Source organism: Caloenas nicobarica, chromosome 19 (genome assembly GCF_036013445.1).
Source record: "Caloenas nicobarica isolate bCalNic1 chromosome 19, bCalNic1.hap1, whole genome shotgun sequence".
Lineage (NCBI taxonomy): Eukaryota > Metazoa > Chordata > Aves > Columbiformes > Columbidae > Caloenas > Caloenas nicobarica.
The window spans coordinates 10,334,304-10,352,000 of NC_088263.1; the positions used below are offsets into that span (position 1 = coordinate 10,334,304).

The following is a 17,697-nucleotide window of genomic DNA, read 5'->3' on the forward strand; positions in this document are numbered from 1 at the left end:
AAAATAACCCAGAGGAAAAAAAATTGTTGTCCTCCTGGCAGCTTTTCAGGTCATATTGGAGGCTGTGGAGAGAAGGGTATTGATAGAAATAAAAGCAGGCTTTGCTATTTTGGGTGCATTGTTCTTGGTTCAGCGAGGAATGCGATGAGCTGTGCGTGGGGCTGCCAGGTTCCCCGTGTCGGGACAGAGCTGGAGGCTGAAACAGCACTTGGGTTTGGTCCTGCTTGGGAGTATGGAAAGCCCCGAGCCATTGTGATAAGGGTATGTTTGGGGTTTTTGCCCATTTTTGTCACACAGTCTGTTTTGAGCCACAGATTCTGAGAATCTGTGCTGTAGAGTTCAAGGTGTGTGGCTGAACTTCACCTTTTGTTCCTTTCTTCAAATGCCTCTCCGTGCCAGTTCCAGCTTTTAAAAATCCTCTGTTGGCTCTGATTCTCAGTGCTGATCCAGCTTACCTTGTTCTTCCTGCTTCTTGGAAGTCTTTTATTTTATTGTTCCTTACAGTACAGAAGATTCAGTGTAGAATCATAAAATGCTGTATGTCCCAAGGTTTTAGAGCATCCTTACTACAAAATATCAACAGTTAGATCTAACTCTTGTTTTGGGGGAAGAGAATGGGACTGCAGCGTACAGCGAGCTCTGATAGCTACAAAAGTAATTTTTGCATGAACACAGGTGAAAGCAGACAGGTTATCTGAAGAGAGTAAATGGACTCGGTAGTTCTGGCCTTAATACGAGTCCTTTGTTAGCAGGTGTAGTGTATGTTCCAAGGGCCTGTTTTGTGCTATGTGTAGAAAATGGTGCCTGACATAATCATGAAATACTGCAAAAAGATGGATTAACTTCCCTTTTATGAGCTGTGGCAACCGGTGCTCTCATAGTAGTGTGCTGCGTAGAAAATCAGAGCAGGGCCACGAGTGTGCACCGACAGGAGTTGTAACTTGATTATGCTGTCAGATGTGTGACTTTTTATAACCAGTCAGCAGGTTTCTGAAAAGAAACGTTTGAGCGTTTTAGCATGAAGTTTTATATAAGTATTTCTATGATTTTTGTTTTTCAGGAGTTTATAACATATTTAATCTCATTCATGAATCGAACTTCCTTTTTAAGTCATGGATGACAAGGCTTCTGTTGGAAAAATCAGTGTCTCTTCAGACTCGGTATCCACTCTTAACAGTGAAGATTTTGTCTTGGTTTCCAGGCAAGGGGATGAAACACCATCTACAAATAATGGTAGTGATGATGAAAAAACAGGACTGAAGGTAAGAATCGATAACTTGAGTTTGTCCTCTGTTCTTCTAAATCAAACTAACCATAGAGAGCTTAAAGAGGGACTTCTTTATTGTGGAAAACTTGACGGAAGGGAGAACTTATTCAAGAATCGATTTTGCCGGTGATTTCTGCATTACTTTTGCTGATGTCAGGGGTAATAATTAGGTTTTGAATAAGAGCTGTCTCCATCACTACCTGTGGGTTTTTTTCCCCCCTTTGCAGAATCCTTCATGAAATACTTAGGATGAAGCAGACTGTCACAAACTTGGAACTGTGATTTTATCACAGCTTTCAGATAGAAAGCAATATTAACGTACACTTGATTTGACCGTATCTGTTAATTTAAACATATATTAAAGTTTTCCCCAATGTGAAATGTTCTCTTTAAGAAATGTAGAAGTGTAGTTATAACTAACAACTTGGCATGAATCCGCGAACACAAGCCTATGTGGTAGGCTTGTGTGAATTGGAAGGGCATTGACATCTTCTCACTTTTAAAAGCGCTGTTCTGAAAAGAGACCCTTGTCACTCTACAGTCACATCCATGTCTTCAAAATGCTGCCTTTAAAGATGGTGACAAGTCGCGTGTTCTGCCCGCTGGACTGAGTGTTCATCTCTTCCTTAGCAGCAGTTGTTACAGAGACTTTATTGGACATTTCTTGATGCTTTTGCTCATCTCGATTTTACCTCCCAACTGCTTTGTTTGTTTTTCTTGCACTGCTATGAGTCCTGGACAGGACATACCGTTATACTGGCTATTTTCTTTTACATAGGACTTCAAGCTAATTCTTTTACTTAAGAGTCTCAAGATTTTACTTTTGCTTAATTTGGCAAAAATGTTCACTTATGTTTTATTGCTAATGCAGAAGATTGTCACTTCACATTATAGGATAGTCTAAAAAAACTTGCAGTTTTCTTGAACAATCAGCCTGGTGTTCTGTAAAAGCCACTGAAAGGCTGTAACCTCACACTTGTCTTTCTAGATGCTGCAAATGCCAGCAGCTATAAATACTTCAGAATTCAGCATAGTCTCCACAGTGGTGCTTACCTTGAGAATGCTCATGTGGCCGAGTGTGTGATTAGCTCCCAAAGTTGCGGTGCATCGTTTGAGACCCCAGCACACAGGCACAATCAAACGGATTCTCCATTCCATCTTGTAACTCCCACAGAAAGTTTGGGAACATGAAGTGCTGTAGTCGGCAACACTTCTCGCTCCACACAGGAACTGTTTGTAGTGCTGGTGTAGCGATTGCCTTGTTGTGGCTGTCCTGCAGTGGTTGTGTGACATGCTGTGCCTTTTTTAGTACAATCAGAGACATTGAAGAGACTTATATATAAAGTCATCTTCATAAAGCTTGCAAATATTTCAGAGAAGAATACACTTAATAAGTTTCAAACCAACTCCTTCTTAAATTTTCCTTGTGTGTTTACTTCCAAAGTGGTTTAAAAAATGCTGGTACAGATCTGCTGTCTCTCTTGGTGAGGAAGGAAGAACATTAGCACTGCTGCCTCCTGATCGTCAACAACTGAAAAATAAAGTCGTGCTGTTCCCTGGTGTGGCACCGAATGTCACAGGGCTTTGCAGGTCTTAAAGATAAGCTGCTTTATGAATTTGGTGCCGAGACTGAGTACAATCCTTGAACAAAGTGATTCACCTTGAGCCTTTCAGTGTTCGGGTGTTTGAGAGCCTGTGCTGTTTGGTTGTTTTTTGCGATCAGGTGATTCATGGCAATATTAAACCCCAGGTGAGCAGTCTGTGCGCAGTTTAAATTCCCCCGTACCGGGATCTTCCTGTTGGCCTCCTTCCTTCTGCTCAGGGAAGTGAAAACTTTTGACAGAGGAGATGGGAAGACTTTTTAGCTGTTTGTAGGGACAGAAATTGTCTTTTGCTATAGTTCTTCAAGAGAAAAGAGATACTACTCTAGAATATAGCTTTGTTCTTGGTACCTTTTTTTTTTTCAGCTTGTAACTAGTCATTCAGTAGCCAACTTTACTGTACTGTTAAACTCTGTGTGTGCAGGGGTCAGCGGAGTTGTGAAGGTTGTCAAAGGTTCATTAAAAGTACTGTCACAGTGATATCTGAAAGTGTTTAAGCAGTATACGGCAAATTAATATTAAAACTACAACATGAGAACTGAGGTTATGTATTTCACAGGAACAAATGAGATGGGGTTTTTCAGGGAGAATCAGTTGCTTTGGTATTTATAACTAAGTTAATGTGTTTGTATGTGTCAAAACCTGTTGGTTTTGATGTGCCCACTAAGAAAAGCAGAAAAGAAGTTCAGGTTCATATTTGAAGAGGTGTCTTTTTCTGGTGTTCTGTTTCTTTAGAAAAGCAGTTTGAGGATCTTACATTGGCCAAGCACAGTTGGAGAACGATGCTACAAGTTTAGGCGTGTGTTTGCTGAGTGTGATAGCTGTGAAATTCGTAAATCAAACTTAAGGCTCCCATTTCAAATTTGTTGATATGCTATAATTTTAAGTAATAGCACTGTGAACTGAATTAATGCACATTTTTATTTTTGTTCTTTCTCAAGTGCAGACAGATAAATATATCTTCCAAATACAATCCCTTGCTCATAATTAATAAATGTGGTTTTGCTTTTTGTCTATGCTGAAGTAACATTGTTCAGGCAATTTAAAAAGGGCTTGTCAGTGATTGTTTTCCAGGAATACAATTTGCTAGTTCTCTCTGCTTTCCAGTGTTGTTTCTGTGTCTACTTTTGCCCACTGTCAGTGGGACTGAGCTGCATTTCCAAAAGCCTTTCTTCTGGAGCTCGCTGCAGGGCAGTAGCTGTTGAACTACATGCTGTAACGAGCCCTCTCACAGCACAGCCCGGCAGCACCTGCTTCAGGAGAAGGGAATAAGCTGCAGTTCTAATAAATCCCCCATGTTGCTGTCATAGAAGTTTCGAAGGAGGCTACATCCTATTCAAAGGTTAAGGAAGATTAGTTTTCAGTTTTGTGAGAAATGGAGAAAATAATGACATGGTTAAATGGTTTTGCCCTTCTGTCTCAAGCAAACCTTCATGAAGCTTCATTAGATATATCTTGTCCATTCTTCCCTTTTGCCTGCGGTTCTACTGCACCCTGTCACGCTGCCTCACGGGGTTGTGGGTTGCAGCAAAGTTTTGAGCATGTTTACCCCTTAAGGTGCACTGTTCCCACTATGTGCTGAATTTATACAGTTGCATAAGAGACTTTGGTTGACATAAAGTTAGTCTTAGTTTGTATTTTACGCCGCGTTTCTTGGGCTACTGGCTTGGTGCATTTGACTGGTAGGGCTATAAGAACAGCAGAACAACTCCAGTCCAAAAGTATATGTGCTGTGTCTATTAGAATGATTTTTTTGAGGATAGTCTGGACTGAGACGGAAGGCTTTCTTTTAAAATACTTAACATTTTTATTATGAGGTTTTTGAATAATTAGACTTTTCTGGCTCGTAATCTTGATGGAATAGAACATTTTTCATGTGCATTTTATGTTAATACCACTCCAACATTTAATTCTCACTGGATATAAATTCCTTGCCTTTCTTTTCCAAACCCAGACTGAGGTCTGTTTAACCACTGTGAGCAAAACCGAATGAGATCCAGGTTTTTGTCAGAATGAATTTTATCTTTGAGTTTCGTAGAAAACAGGTCCTGTAAACTAGTTACTTTAGGTTTTGGGTTTTACATATAGGCATTAATGGGGCTGGTAGGACATTATAATTCATTCGGTATATTTTGTTGTAAAACATATAAACTGTGTACAGTAAAGTGACATTGTGCATCTTCCATCGTTGTCATCTTTCTGACGAATGCCTGCAAAGACCTGAATAATAAACTTGATGCTTTAAAGGATTGTATTTTTGATGATCATGTGCTTGTTCAAGACTTTTCATTGCTTCTGTGGTGAATCATGCAAATGAATACTGAAATAATTGATTGAGAGGAGAATGGCCGTCTGTGGATTCCTGTACCTAGTCATAGGTTACCGATCGTTCTGTGGCTGTACAGCTGATTAAAGCAGTAACTCAGTCCCGCTGGATCTACAGGCTGTAGATGAGTGTTAGGAAATAAAACAATCCTACCTCTTTTCCTCAGCATGGTGGCATAATCCTGTTCCAGATTCTTCTCTTCCTGTTAAAACTTAATATTTTACCAATGAACCACATGATATATTTAATTCTATTTGGCCCTTTCTGGTACTATTCTGAGAATTATTATAGACCACTGTACTGTGGACACCTGTTTCTTCCATCATAAGCCAGTCTTTGTAGTTGGGGATTAAAGGCTGGTTTTAAAGTAGTCTCCTCACTTTTTCCAGTACTAGAAAATTCCTGCTTTGAGATTGTTGCTTTGTTAAAGCAGGGAGGATCTCATCCGTACCAATGAGTGCTTGCACGGTGCAGTTTGTGTTTACGGTTGTCACTAGGTTGAATTTGTTAACTGCTGCTTTGGTTGACAGAAAAAGCCGTATGAATGACCTTGTGCCTGAGGGGCATTTTTTCCCACTTGAACAGTGGTTTTTTTGTGTCCCAACTCTGTTTGTGGCTCGTAGATTGTGGGGAATGGAAGCGAACAGCAGCTGCAGAGGGAACTTGAAGACGTGCTGATGGACCCACCCATGGAAGATCAGTCAAGTGAGCGGGACCATGGAGAAGTAGTTACAACTGATGGAGATGGCGAAGAACCTGTTGTCCTTGAAGCTTCAGCATCCTCAACCATTAACCCAGTGTCAGTGGCAGGACTGCAGAAACCAGAAATGAGTTTGCCAGTGAAACCATCCCAGGGAGGTTAGAAAAAGATGGGGAATGTCTGGTGGTATATAATGAACTAGCTTGATGTTTCTTCTCTCATTCAGCTTTGTGTCTCACCCTAGACTGTGAGGATTTGAGCCCTTTTACGCCCGTGACAGACGAGGACAGTGTGGTGTTTAGCAAGCTCACATACTTAGGCTGCGCCTCAGTGAACGCTCCCCGCAGCGAGGTGGAAGCTCTCCGGATGATGTCCATCTTACGGAGCCAGTGCCAGATTTCTTTAGATGTGACTCTGTCAGTGCCTAATGTCTCTGAGGGAACAGTGAGGTATGAAGCTTGCTCAGGTGTACTCTGTGACTTTACGCATTTAATCTTATTTCCTTTTAGCAAAGGAAACGAGTGACCAGTTTGCCTGGGAGGAGACATGGGCATCTTGGGATTTCATTTAGTGGAAAAGTGGGTTTTAAAGAGGTCTGACAAAAGTGATGCTTTGAATTTGTTTACCAAAGACATTTTATGCCCAAGGATCAGTATGAAATATTATGATGATCCAAGTGTCCCAAAAGCCATAGTGGGAGTGGTTATTAATGAAAACTTTGGAAATAGCCTGAAAAGTATTTAGTTTGTAGGGCTGGAAAATGGCTGATACATGAGGCTTAACAGAGGTGAGGCTATCCACTGCTGCATGTTCTTGGAGCTTTTGGATGGCTCAGCCCTGAAAACTCTGCAGAAATTATTTGTGGTAATGTCTGTTGCATTGTACTTTTTTATGCTGTTCAATTTAAATATAATTATTCTGGTCAAGCTTTGTAATAAGTGACAGTCAGGAGCTATTACAGTTTCTTTGTGATGTACTTTCTCTAGTAGCTATGAAATTGTTAAAGCTTGCAAATTAATATTTGGCTGAAAGAATTATTCTAAAGCTGCAAGCTTTGTGTTTTTTTTTTTTTTTTTTCTCTGTCTCTTTAAACAGGCTTTTAGATCCTCAGACAAACACAGAAATAGCGAATTATCCAATCTATAAAATCCTTTTTTGTGTACGAGGGCATGATGGAACCCCCGAAAGTGATTGCTTTGCTTTCACTGAAAGCCACTACAATGCAGAACTCTTCAGGATTCATGTCTTCCGATGTGAAATCCAAGAGGCTGTAAGTTGAATCTTTTTGTCAAGTGGTAATTATGTACATGTGAGCATTATTACTGAAATTAAACTGAGGATTTTGGGGCTCTTTAGAAGTAATGTAATTCGTTGCTCTTTTCTACACCAAGTTAGAAACCTCGGATGTGAAATAACAATGCACATGATGTAATAGTTTATCCTTTTAAGAAGTACAGAAAACCAGTTAATTAGATGCTAAAACTGAATTATTTTCCTACAGTTGCTTCTGTTTATTTAGTGAAAATTCAGGTAGGTTTCAGCTGCTGCGTTCCGTATGTCTGTAGCTTTCTGATCTTTGGGGCCGTCTCAATGCAGGTGAGCCGAATCCTGTACAGCTTTGCCACTGCCTTCCGTCGCTCCGCCAAACAGACTCCGCTCTCAGCCACTGCCACCCCACAGACGCCGGACAGCGATATCTTCACCTTCTCTGTGTCACTGGAAATCAAAGAAGATGATGGGAAAGGTTATTTCAGGTATAGCATCTGGTTCTGTTGGAAAGTGAGTGAAGAGAGAGGTGGTCCCTAAATGGTCTGTTTCATTAAAATACTCACCTGTTCTGACCTGGAAAGTAGTGTTTCTTTAGCAGTTTCAAAAAAGCTTTATGAACAAAGCTTGCTTCTAACTAGTTCTGTTACTTTACCTAGTTCTCAAAATTAATTTAATTTTTCCTCTTTTTTTTTTTTTTTCCTGAACCAGGTGCTATTTGCAGGTGGTGGTGTAGGGTGAGGGTGTCAGAGCAGCTTTTCACGTTGTATCAGCTAATGCTGTTTTCATGTTTGCTCTTGAGGATAAACTTGAGTTTATGAAAAGACCTTTTTTAGTTTATGCTAAAAAGTTTTTTTTTTTTTTCTGCTTAGCATATACACAGTGCCCTTAGGTGTTTTATGTAACCATTTATAGTGTTCTGTAATTGCTGAAGTGTCTTTATTTCCGTACAGCCTGACTGCCAAATACTGTGACTTTTTGAGCACGTTGGCTCCTAGCCACAGCTTCAGAGATGTTTCTGTTCTTGGATTTACATCCAGCTCAAGTTTTATTTATTAAATGAATAAATAAATCCCATTTAATAATCCAGGATTTACTCGGTACTCTGAAGGACTGCTCAAGTGTTGAAACTGAAAAATTATTCAGCTCCGGGCCCGAGTGACACCAAAGTCTCACAACACTAAGCCCCACAGTACAGAAACATAGTGTTTAGTTTGAAAACTAAGTGTCCTTGGTTTTCACCTAGTGATAAAATAATGTCACCTAGTTATGTTGCCGTTTCTTTCATGTTACTGGTTGTGGTGTGTGAGGAAGAAAGGTCTTGAGTGCTTTTATCTAAGAACTGGCTTCACCAAGTGACTGATGCTGGTTTTGATACATGCAAGGAACACAGATAAATGTCGCTCTGAGGTTTTTTCCTTTCCTGTTCAATAACAGTGCGGTTCCCAAAGACAAGGACAGGCAATGCTTTAAACTCCGCCAAGGAATTGATAAGAAGATAGTGATTTATGTTCAACAGACAACTAATAAAGAACTTGCTATTGAGAGGTAATTTCATAATTTAAAAAAATCTTTAGCTGTTTTATGCTCTTTTCTCTGAGGCAGCAGATGAGTATTTGTTCTCTGGATACCACATGTATGTAGTTCAGCTCCACACCTCTCCCTGGAGTGGGACTGTGCAGAAGATCAGGTGGGTTTGTTCAGGCCTGAGTGGCGGGGGCACAATGCAGGTGCAGTCAGATCTCGCACAGATCTCCTTGCGGAATCAGTGATCGCATCTGCTCTAAATACCCATTTCAAAATCTTTTTTAAAAGACATTGCTTTTATTCTCAGCGGCCAGTTTGTCTTAAATGCTGAGGCTATGATCAATGCCCAAGTTATATCAGTTTGGTTTCCTTTCATCTCTGTTGCATCTGAGAATGTTGTTGTACGTACACTTTGAATCTCCCACAGGCTGGAATTCTAGAATATGAAGTGTCTGTGTAGGGAAGAGCTCAGACTTCAAATCTTTCCCTGCTTAGAAATAAACTGGCAGTTTTTGACTAGTGATGGAGTTTAGTGCTGCTCACACTACAGAGAAAAGAGACAACTTCTGCCAGGCTTTGTGGTCTGAAATGAAATGCAGGACTGTGGTAAAGCAGAGGGCGAAGTGGAATACACCTGTGTGGGACAAAAGTCTTTGCAAAACGAAACCATAAAAGACACATCCTTGCACTACATCTGGAATTTCCTGATTTCTGTCTGTATGAAAGGGTAAATTCTATGCAAATATGTCTCAAAAAAACAGGGAAGAAGAATGCAGGCCAAGTTGTCCTGCAGGATAGGAAGCCTTTGTTAGCAGTCTCTCTTTTATACTGTTCTTGCAAAGATAATTGAACAACTTTCCAGGCTACTGTAGGCAGGATAAAATAATATTGTAAACATGCTTATGAAATCTTGCTCGACATTTTTAATATTGGCATGACATTGTTTTGCTTGATGTGCTTGATGCTGCTTTCAAATGGCAAGGTTTGTTGACATTGTTATTGGATTCATGGGCTGCTTGTGACGTATGGCAATGAATGTTTAGATAAGGAATGTTAATGGTTTGCATATGAGTAAGTCTGATTTTTGCAGTTTAATTTTTTGCCTGGCTTTGCAGGTGTTTTGGACTTCTCCTTAGCCGTGGGAAAGATGTTCGGAGTGGTGACATGCACCTTTTAGATTTGGTAAGGATCTTTTCTTAACAAAGTTCACTAATAATTTTGATTACAATTGTGCATGATCTCAGGCTAGACAGAAAAGATTTAGACGCTTATGCACACTTGTTGACGGGGATTGATGCTGTAGCTCGTGCTGCTGAGGGTGAAGATCTGGGCACCTGGGCTGAATCTCTGTCTGTGCTGTGGAGTTGGGACGTGACCTGGTGCTTGGTCAAGGGAGTTGCCTGATTTTGCAGTGAGTTGGGGGCCTGAAATAAGAAATGGGCAACCTTATTTTTGGAAGTGCTGAATATTAAAGAGCTGTGCTTTGAACATTAGAAGTTTTATAGCGTACTTATCACTGTAAAGAAACCAAGGCCTAAGTGGCTTTAAATATAACACTGAGAGTTAGTGGGTGCTTTATTTTTCTGACTCACTTTTCCGTAAAAAGATGATAGAGATCATCTGACCTCAGAAGTGTGTTGTGAAAACAAACTTGCTAGTATTTATGTAGTGCACGCTTGTTACAGTAGTGAGTACCCAAGAAGGTCCAATGCTACATGGGTAGTTTTGCTTTTTACCAGGCTTTGGATTGCCCAGAAAATAAGGTTGGTGGGAAAACAGACAGGCTGAAGATGAAAGATAAAATATTGACTTGGTTCTTAGTAGTTGAATAACATGCGGTTTGTATAGTATTAATGGCCTTTTTGTGTTGTCGGCAAAGAAACCAAGGATTGCATGGTAACTCTGTTCTTCAGAGATGATCTCTGTTACAGGACCGTGTCACTTGGACTCGAGATGCTTGCCCTTCTCTTGCCAGTGTCGTAGCTGTTTTACAGGGCTGAGACTTCATCATATAGAATTGTCTTTAAACAAAAATACATAAACTTGTTTCACAGGAGTCCATGGGCAAAAGTTCTGATGGGAAATCATATGTGATCACTGGGAGCTGGAATCAGAAATCTCCACACTTCCAGTTTGTAAATGAAGAAACACCAAAAGGTATGAACTTTGCCAGATTTTATCCCTGACCAGAGCAAATGACTCGCATAGTAGACATCAGGTCAGTTCTCTTTTCTAAGATGAATCCCGCAAGAAGACTTTCTTCGCGGTATGGGCTGTATTCTCAGCGGGAGGCTGTAGAGCTGTGGGGACAGGATGCAGATGCTTTGTGCACTATTAGAGCTTCTTAAGAATCCCATTGAGAATCGCACTAAATGACTATTGCAGTTTTTGTCTTTGCTTAGTTTCTGTGGTCAGTTCAGATTTTTCTAAATCCAAGTTTTTAATTAAAAAATAAGACAGATTCCTATACCTATGAAAATGGAAGTAAAACACTCCCAGCTGTAACCTGAAAATAGCTGATGCTGCGTTGCCCTCGAGTGCTGAAACAGATCTGTCATCGCTTCTTTTAAGATGTCAACTGAATTATCATCTTTTCAATCTGTTGTCACAGTTGCATGCCAAAGGTTGGGGAAGTTAATGGGAACTGACTGGGCCAAGTCATAAAAGTCAGCTGCTGGGTACAGTCTGCTGCTGGATTAAATGCCATCCTACCTGAAGGACAAAATTTATCATTTAGCACCAGAAGAGATCTCACAGAGCACTGAGCCCGGTTGCCGCCTCTTGGAGCATCATACTGTATAGTCAGTTTTCTGAATCTCACAGCTGAGATGCTCTTAAATGCTGCCATTAATGTGGTGGGATTAAGTGTTGTCTAAGTAACTTCTGGAAACACAAAACCAACTAAACTGTAAGTAGGCTAGATGGCAAGAGGTCTGCACTGTGGAGTTAAGTATACAGATCCTTTATAATGTTTAAGGAAGATTTTTTTATACATTTCAGTAGGATTTGAAAAAGCAAAATTTTTATTCTCTTTAACAAGATCATTTTCTGGGCTTGAAGACTTAAGTTTCCTTACTCTAGTGAACGGTGCGTAGTCATGTTATTTTCCTGTTTTGAATCTTTTAGGTTTTTGAGATGTCAAATTAATGGAAAAATTAAATTCTGCAAAAAAGTTTTTGTTCTTTCATGTTACTAGGAAAGAGGTTATGGAATACTTTGTTTCGAATATTTCTTTCAATACTATTGCTTTGTTTTTTTTCTCTCTAGATAAAGTGTTGTTCATGACTACGGCTGTGGATTTGGTGATAACTGAGGTTCAGGAACCTGTTCGATTCATTCTGGAGACTAAAGTCAGAGTTTGTTCACCTAATGAGAGATTGTTCTGGCCATTCAGCAAACGTAGCTCTACTGAAAATTTTTTCTTAAAATTGAAACAGGTAACGCTTTAAAAATAAACAAGTAAAATCTCCAGTTAATTTGGGATTTGGCAAGGTTTTTCAAAGATAATTTGTTTTTCAAAAATAATTGCAGTATGGTCAGTTATATAGTTTCAAGACTTGAGAGGTTTATGGTATAATGCAGAATAAATACAAATGCATTGGAGGTAAAGATGAATTGTAGCTATTAGTGCCTGTTGGCAGGTCAGAATTTCACTATGGCTTTTTCTCCCTGTGGTTGGTAAAACCTTCATTAATATAATGTTTATATTTCAACATCTTGTTCCTGAATCAGAGGTACAATAAATGCTCATCAATTTCAGAAGAGCTGTCCTTCATGATGCTGATCATTGCTGGCTGTCTAAAGTTCCTGTAAAAAGCTGCATGTCCTCATTTCAGAGCAAATTTTGGCAGCTTCGGTGAGGCTGCAAAGTTACGTACTGGCTTATGGATTTTCCAGCCAGCGCACAGAAATAAAAGGAATGGTGGATTTATCTGCAGACTAGGGCTGTGCTGAGAGGTGCACGCTTAAGGGTATGGTAGCGTAAGTATGTAAAATTAAAGGTTAAGACAAAAAAAGGCTTTAATACAATCCTTGTGACAAACAAATCCAACTTTTTTTTTTTTTTTGTAGATGAGCAGACATCCACCTCAAATTAGAGGGGAAAAATAAATATTTTTTGTGAAAGTCTATTTTCCTCCTTGTACATGTTTGGAAACATATTTCACACATACCCCAAGTCTACCCTGGGGGAAAAAATGCAGCAAACCACAAAAAATCCCTAGAACTTTTAAAAAACTGTTGCTGTTTTTTCCAACTTACTTTTTTACCCAATCTACTAAAAAGGAAAGGATTCTTTCTGTCCAGGATATTTATAATAATGAGAGAAGACAATAACTTGGTCTCAAAATAAGGCTGGAAAATTGAAGGTCCATGTTGCTAAAGAGATGAGGTACTTGAAGTAGCTGCCGTTCTCCTGCTTTAGGGATTATTGTTCTGAAATGAGGGTCCTGTTTAAAGCAATGGAAATAGAGAGAAGCAAAAACCAATGTGGATGTGTGGGCTCTCTCAAAGTTTAGTAATTCTGGGCACAGCCCAAAAAGGCAAGATTGGACTCCTGCTACCTCTGTAAGTGTTCTTTTTTAGAGAGGTTTTGAATGAAATAAGAGACTTTTCTTAGTTCTTTTTGCACTTGCCTTAAAGTGCTTGCAACTAATGGCATTTTGGTAGTAACAAAGATGAGATTCACTAAGTATTATTTCAGTGTATGACCTATTTTTTTAATATAAAATATGAATGAACATTTTGGAAACTTTCCTTCGAAATTTAAAGTGGAAAAACTCTTCATGGATGAGATCAGCCTTTTTATGTAGGATATTTTTGAGGTGGAGCATTGAGATTTTGAACAGTTAAGGCTGTTGGGCTATAAATACTCTGTAACCTCCAAAAGGTGCCGTTTCTGTTTGGCGGTTTAAAGGAAGCTTATCTTAACTCTGCTAATTCTGTATCTTTTGTCTTACCAATTCACAGGCATTGTGACTTATATCAGCTAATTCTCTTTTTTGCACAGGCACTGTCCGGTTATCCAACTTCCAGTGTTTACTAGTGGAAGATTATCAAAATTCATAGTGGAAGCAACAAATATAGAATGTACTGCCTGATAAGCCTGGAAGGGAAACCTGTTTCTATGGACTCATGATTAGTCTATTAAAAATACAGCTGCTGTAGAACTGGCTTATCTTACTTTGGCAGTGTTTCTTTATTCGGAAATGGTGAAAGCAGAAAGGTTTTACTTGCTCAGATTACATTTAGTGATTTAGTCATTTTTAGTTTTGATGCATTTCTCTTCATTTTTAGTACTCCAAAGGATAAAATTGAGTGCTGGGGGCTTAGCGTAGAGTATAATTATAAATCTTATTTCCCTCTTTCCTTCACCTTCCCTTTTCTACTCTCTATTTTTATGCATTTATGAAAAAAATGTTCTAAATCCTTAGACTGTATTAAAATTTGAGAACCACTTGACAAAGGAAAATCTTCCTTTAAAGGAAAGGAAGGTATCAAAGCATTGAAAATTAAGGAGAAAACAGGGCCACATAATAGACTTTGGGACTAGAGTTTGTGTTCCTGCAGCCGTGTATACATGGGTACACTTGACTTGAAAACATTGCTAAAGACAATTGCCACGGTGGAAAAATAAATATGAACAATTTTTATTAAAACTATTCTTTAGCCACCATCAATTTCCCCAGAAAGTTAAAGAGATATATTAGACGTAATTTTTAAGATTTGGCTTTTAATTTTCTGTTAATCTTTACAGCAAGGCAGAGTTATTTTGTATTAAGGAACCTTCCTCTCTTAGACCATTTGTTGGACAGATGCATTTACAGCTTTAAAAAAATCTGTGTGTTTGTGTCCAGTCCATTTATGGTTGCGAAGATGAGCTACCTGTGCCTGGCAGCCCCCAACGCCACTTCTGCTGCGTCTGTCACAGGTTTTCATGCCCTTTGGGTGCAGGATGCCCACGGCTGTTCTGGGGCGCTGGGGACGGAGGCATGCGCAGGATGCACCAGCTTGCTGCAGGGACCGAACAGTCCACACTGTAGAACAGGCTGAAAACTGTTTCTCAGCTCTCCTGCTCCAGGAAGAGAAGGCAGAGCCTTAGGAGGTAATCTGGGTGTTCGTATGGCTTTTCTCAGGAAAATGAAACATCTTGTTTTCTAGATAAAGCAAAAGGACAGAAAGAATAACTCGGACACGTTATATGAAGTTGTGTGCCTAGAAAGTGAATCGGAAAGGGAGAGAAGAAAAACTACAGCAAGTCCCTCTCTTCGTCTGCCCCAGTCTGTGTCACAGGGCTCCATGATCCCTTCTCCTCCCGAGGATGATGAAGAGGAAGGTAAGAAGTGGGTTGCACGCTTTGTGTGCTTCGAAAGAAAGGGCAGCCGGTAAATAACATAGTTATGAAATGTGTCGAGTCCTTTCCAGTCGGAATCTGGCCTGCTGATGTGTTGGGTTTTTTTTTCTTGCTTTAATTCTGTGGGTGTTCAATAGCTGGTACCCTGCATTCCTGGCTCAGCCTCTCCCTTGTCTAACACTTGGAGTCTGTGCTTTTCTCAGCCCAGGCCTCATGAAGCCTCTGGTGTGATGTATTTGGAACAATGTGAAAAGAGGCTGCTAAAAATTTGGGATTATCATGTAGCGTCTGCCCCTCCCTGAGCAGCTGTGAACAGATTTGAGAGTAAAAATGAGAAGCCGATATTATTTGGAAATAGAAGCAAGCGGTATGTTTTAGTGAAGAGACGAGCGTAGACATCTGTAATACATAGAACTATACCAGGACCTGCCCAGCTTGAAACTGAATGTGTTCTCAAGACCTTTTTCTTGCTTTTTAAAGATTCTCTTAAACCAAAATATGGACTAGTTCTGAGTTTATAAACATCTGGCCTTACTGCTCTGAGCTGCAACGTAGATGACTTGAGTTGCTGCTTTTTTACCTTTTCTGCTGGCCCTCTATGTGGCCTTGGGTGAACTGTTTCACTTCTGTGCTTTAATCTCCCTTTTTGAGGGGAAGGTTGGCTTGAAAATTAATTCCTTTGCAAAGTGTTATTCATTAGCAATCTATAACCACTCTCCTAAACCACAGTGGTATTGTTTGCTGGACCAGGAATATACCCGTATTTTGTTTACAGTTGATACGACTTGCAGCATTGCAGGAGTTTGCCGACAAGTTCAGGTGTCAGTCAAGAAAGCATAGAATTAATGAAAAAGAATGTATGTCCTCAATAATGCAAACCCAATACTGACCACTGTATCAACGAAATGTAGTTTTTGTAAATGATACTTGCTGTGAGTGTTTAAAAATACCTGAGAGTACATCAGTTAGTACTGGTTTCCAAAAGTGTCACTGTGATTATGCTGATCCTCCCCCTCCACTGCATTTTGGAATGTATTTCATTCAAAAAGCTGTTTAATTTAAGCCAAGGAAGTTATCACAAAGTGTGAGCTTCAAAGTTAAAGTATTTTGTGGATTTTCCTGGATCCGCAACAACATGCCAAGTCTGCAGCTGCTCAGTGGAACTACACTGATTTTATTGTCTTTTTAGCTTTTATAGTATTGTAGCTTTTCACATACAGCAAGTTGCGCTATTTGAGAATTTTTGTAGTCTTCCGAACATTTGGGATAGAATAAAAGAATTACTTGTGAGAAGGGGCCTGTGGCAGTCTCTGATCGTGCCTCCCACTCAGTGTGAGTCCAGCCGGATCAATTGCTCAAGGTCTTGTCCTGTTGTGCTCTGACCGTCTCCAATGACGAAGTTTCCACAACCTCTCTGGGCCCTTGCATCAGTTTGGCCACCCTCATGGTAAATTTTTTATTTCTGATTTTTAACCAGAATTTCATGTCTTGCTGCTTGCTTCCCATCTCTTGTCACATCACTGTGAGAAGAGGCCACTGCTGCCTTCTCCAAGCGGAGCACGCAAGTGCTGCGGCCACGGGTGAGGAGCAGTTCTCGCCGCGCACGATACACAGAGGAGAGCAACGGTAAATCTGGAGAGTATGGCTGCTGAGCTCACGGCGTCTTTTCTGTTCTCTTGGCAGACAACGATGAGCCACTCTTAAGTGGTTCTGGCGATGTTTCCAAAGAGTGTGCAGAAAAAATCCTTGAGACGTGGGGAGATCTGCTGTCCAAATGGTGAGTGGCAAAATCACATGGTGAAAGTTACAATTCTGAATATTCTCAGTCTGTTTTCTCCTTCTGTTCAGAGGTTTTGTTATTTCCAGAAGCCGGTTGAGATTAATTTAGTCCTCTTTCATCCCCATGACTCCCTTTATTCACTGGCTTCACATTTTCTGATTTATTCAGGGGGTGTTTTAAGTGTTTTCAGTTTTGAGTGCAAGTTTAAATACTGTATAAAAATTCACTTCTTTAGGTGGTTCTCTCTTAAAATGAGTATTTTACTTATCTGTGAGTTTCACTGGGATTTTTCTTAAAGAAAAATCTGTTCCAAGTAGTATAAAGAAAAGGCAGCTCTTCCTTTGTCTTTATTTTGCATAGATCACTTCCAGTCCTCTTTGTAATTCTGATGTACTTCACAGCCAATTTTTCCTGCAGCTGTCATGTCTTAGGCACTGTAGCTTAAGAATGTGGGAGATTTATACTTGGATAGCAAAGATGCTTTTCCTCCCCTAAAGGAAGATGGCTCCAGAGCCTGCCAAGAAGGAAGTACATGAGCTCTTCTGTTTTTTCCTAGAAAATGCCAATTTACAAGAAAAGCGTTTCTTGCCAGTCAAGTTGCTAATGCAACACCTGTCCTCCTTTTATGAAGGATCTTTTATTCGTCTTGAAGTAGCCTGAGCAGTTCTAAGAAACCGATGCTGGTTATTGCAAAATTCAGTTGGTTTTTAATGTTTTTTTTCGTTGTGGGTTGTTTTTTTTTTTTTTTTTCCATGAAGGAGGATGACAGGCACAACATCAGATTGAGCTCAAATATGCTACATCTTGACTCTGGCTTTAGCTGTTGCCTTCTGCTTCCTTGTATTACTGAGAAGCAGGGCAAGGGGTGTACAGCAAAT

At 39.9% G+C, this 17,697-nt stretch overlaps 1 protein-coding gene across 3 annotated transcripts in view; it reads left to right on the top strand.

Moving 5' to 3' along the window:
* Nucleotides 1–17,697, top strand: part of RABGAP1 (RAB GTPase activating protein 1) — a 63,052-nt gene that overhangs the window by 5,411 nt on the left and 39,944 nt on the right. For 2 of the 3 annotated variants that reach the window (XM_065648365.1, XM_065648366.1), the window contains exons 2-12: nucleotides 1,061–1,262; nucleotides 5,818–6,052; nucleotides 6,139–6,343; nucleotides 6,990–7,164; nucleotides 7,491–7,648; nucleotides 8,598–8,708; nucleotides 9,803–9,869; nucleotides 10,742–10,844; nucleotides 11,955–12,124; nucleotides 14,847–15,021; nucleotides 16,723–16,816. In XM_065648365.1, coding sequence (XP_065504437.1) covers nucleotides 1,113–1,262; nucleotides 5,818–6,052; nucleotides 6,139–6,343; nucleotides 6,990–7,164; nucleotides 7,491–7,648; nucleotides 8,598–8,708; nucleotides 9,803–9,869; nucleotides 10,742–10,844; nucleotides 11,955–12,124; nucleotides 14,847–15,021; nucleotides 16,723–16,816 — 1,643 coding nt within the window. In that variant the 5' untranslated portion in view covers nucleotides 1,061–1,112. The remainder of the gene's footprint in view (nucleotides 1–1,060; nucleotides 1,263–5,817; nucleotides 6,053–6,138; nucleotides 6,344–6,989; nucleotides 7,165–7,490; nucleotides 7,649–8,597; nucleotides 8,709–9,802; nucleotides 9,870–10,741; nucleotides 10,845–11,954; nucleotides 12,125–14,846; nucleotides 15,022–16,722; nucleotides 16,817–17,697) is intronic. The other variant, XM_065648368.1, reaches the window with a different exon arrangement.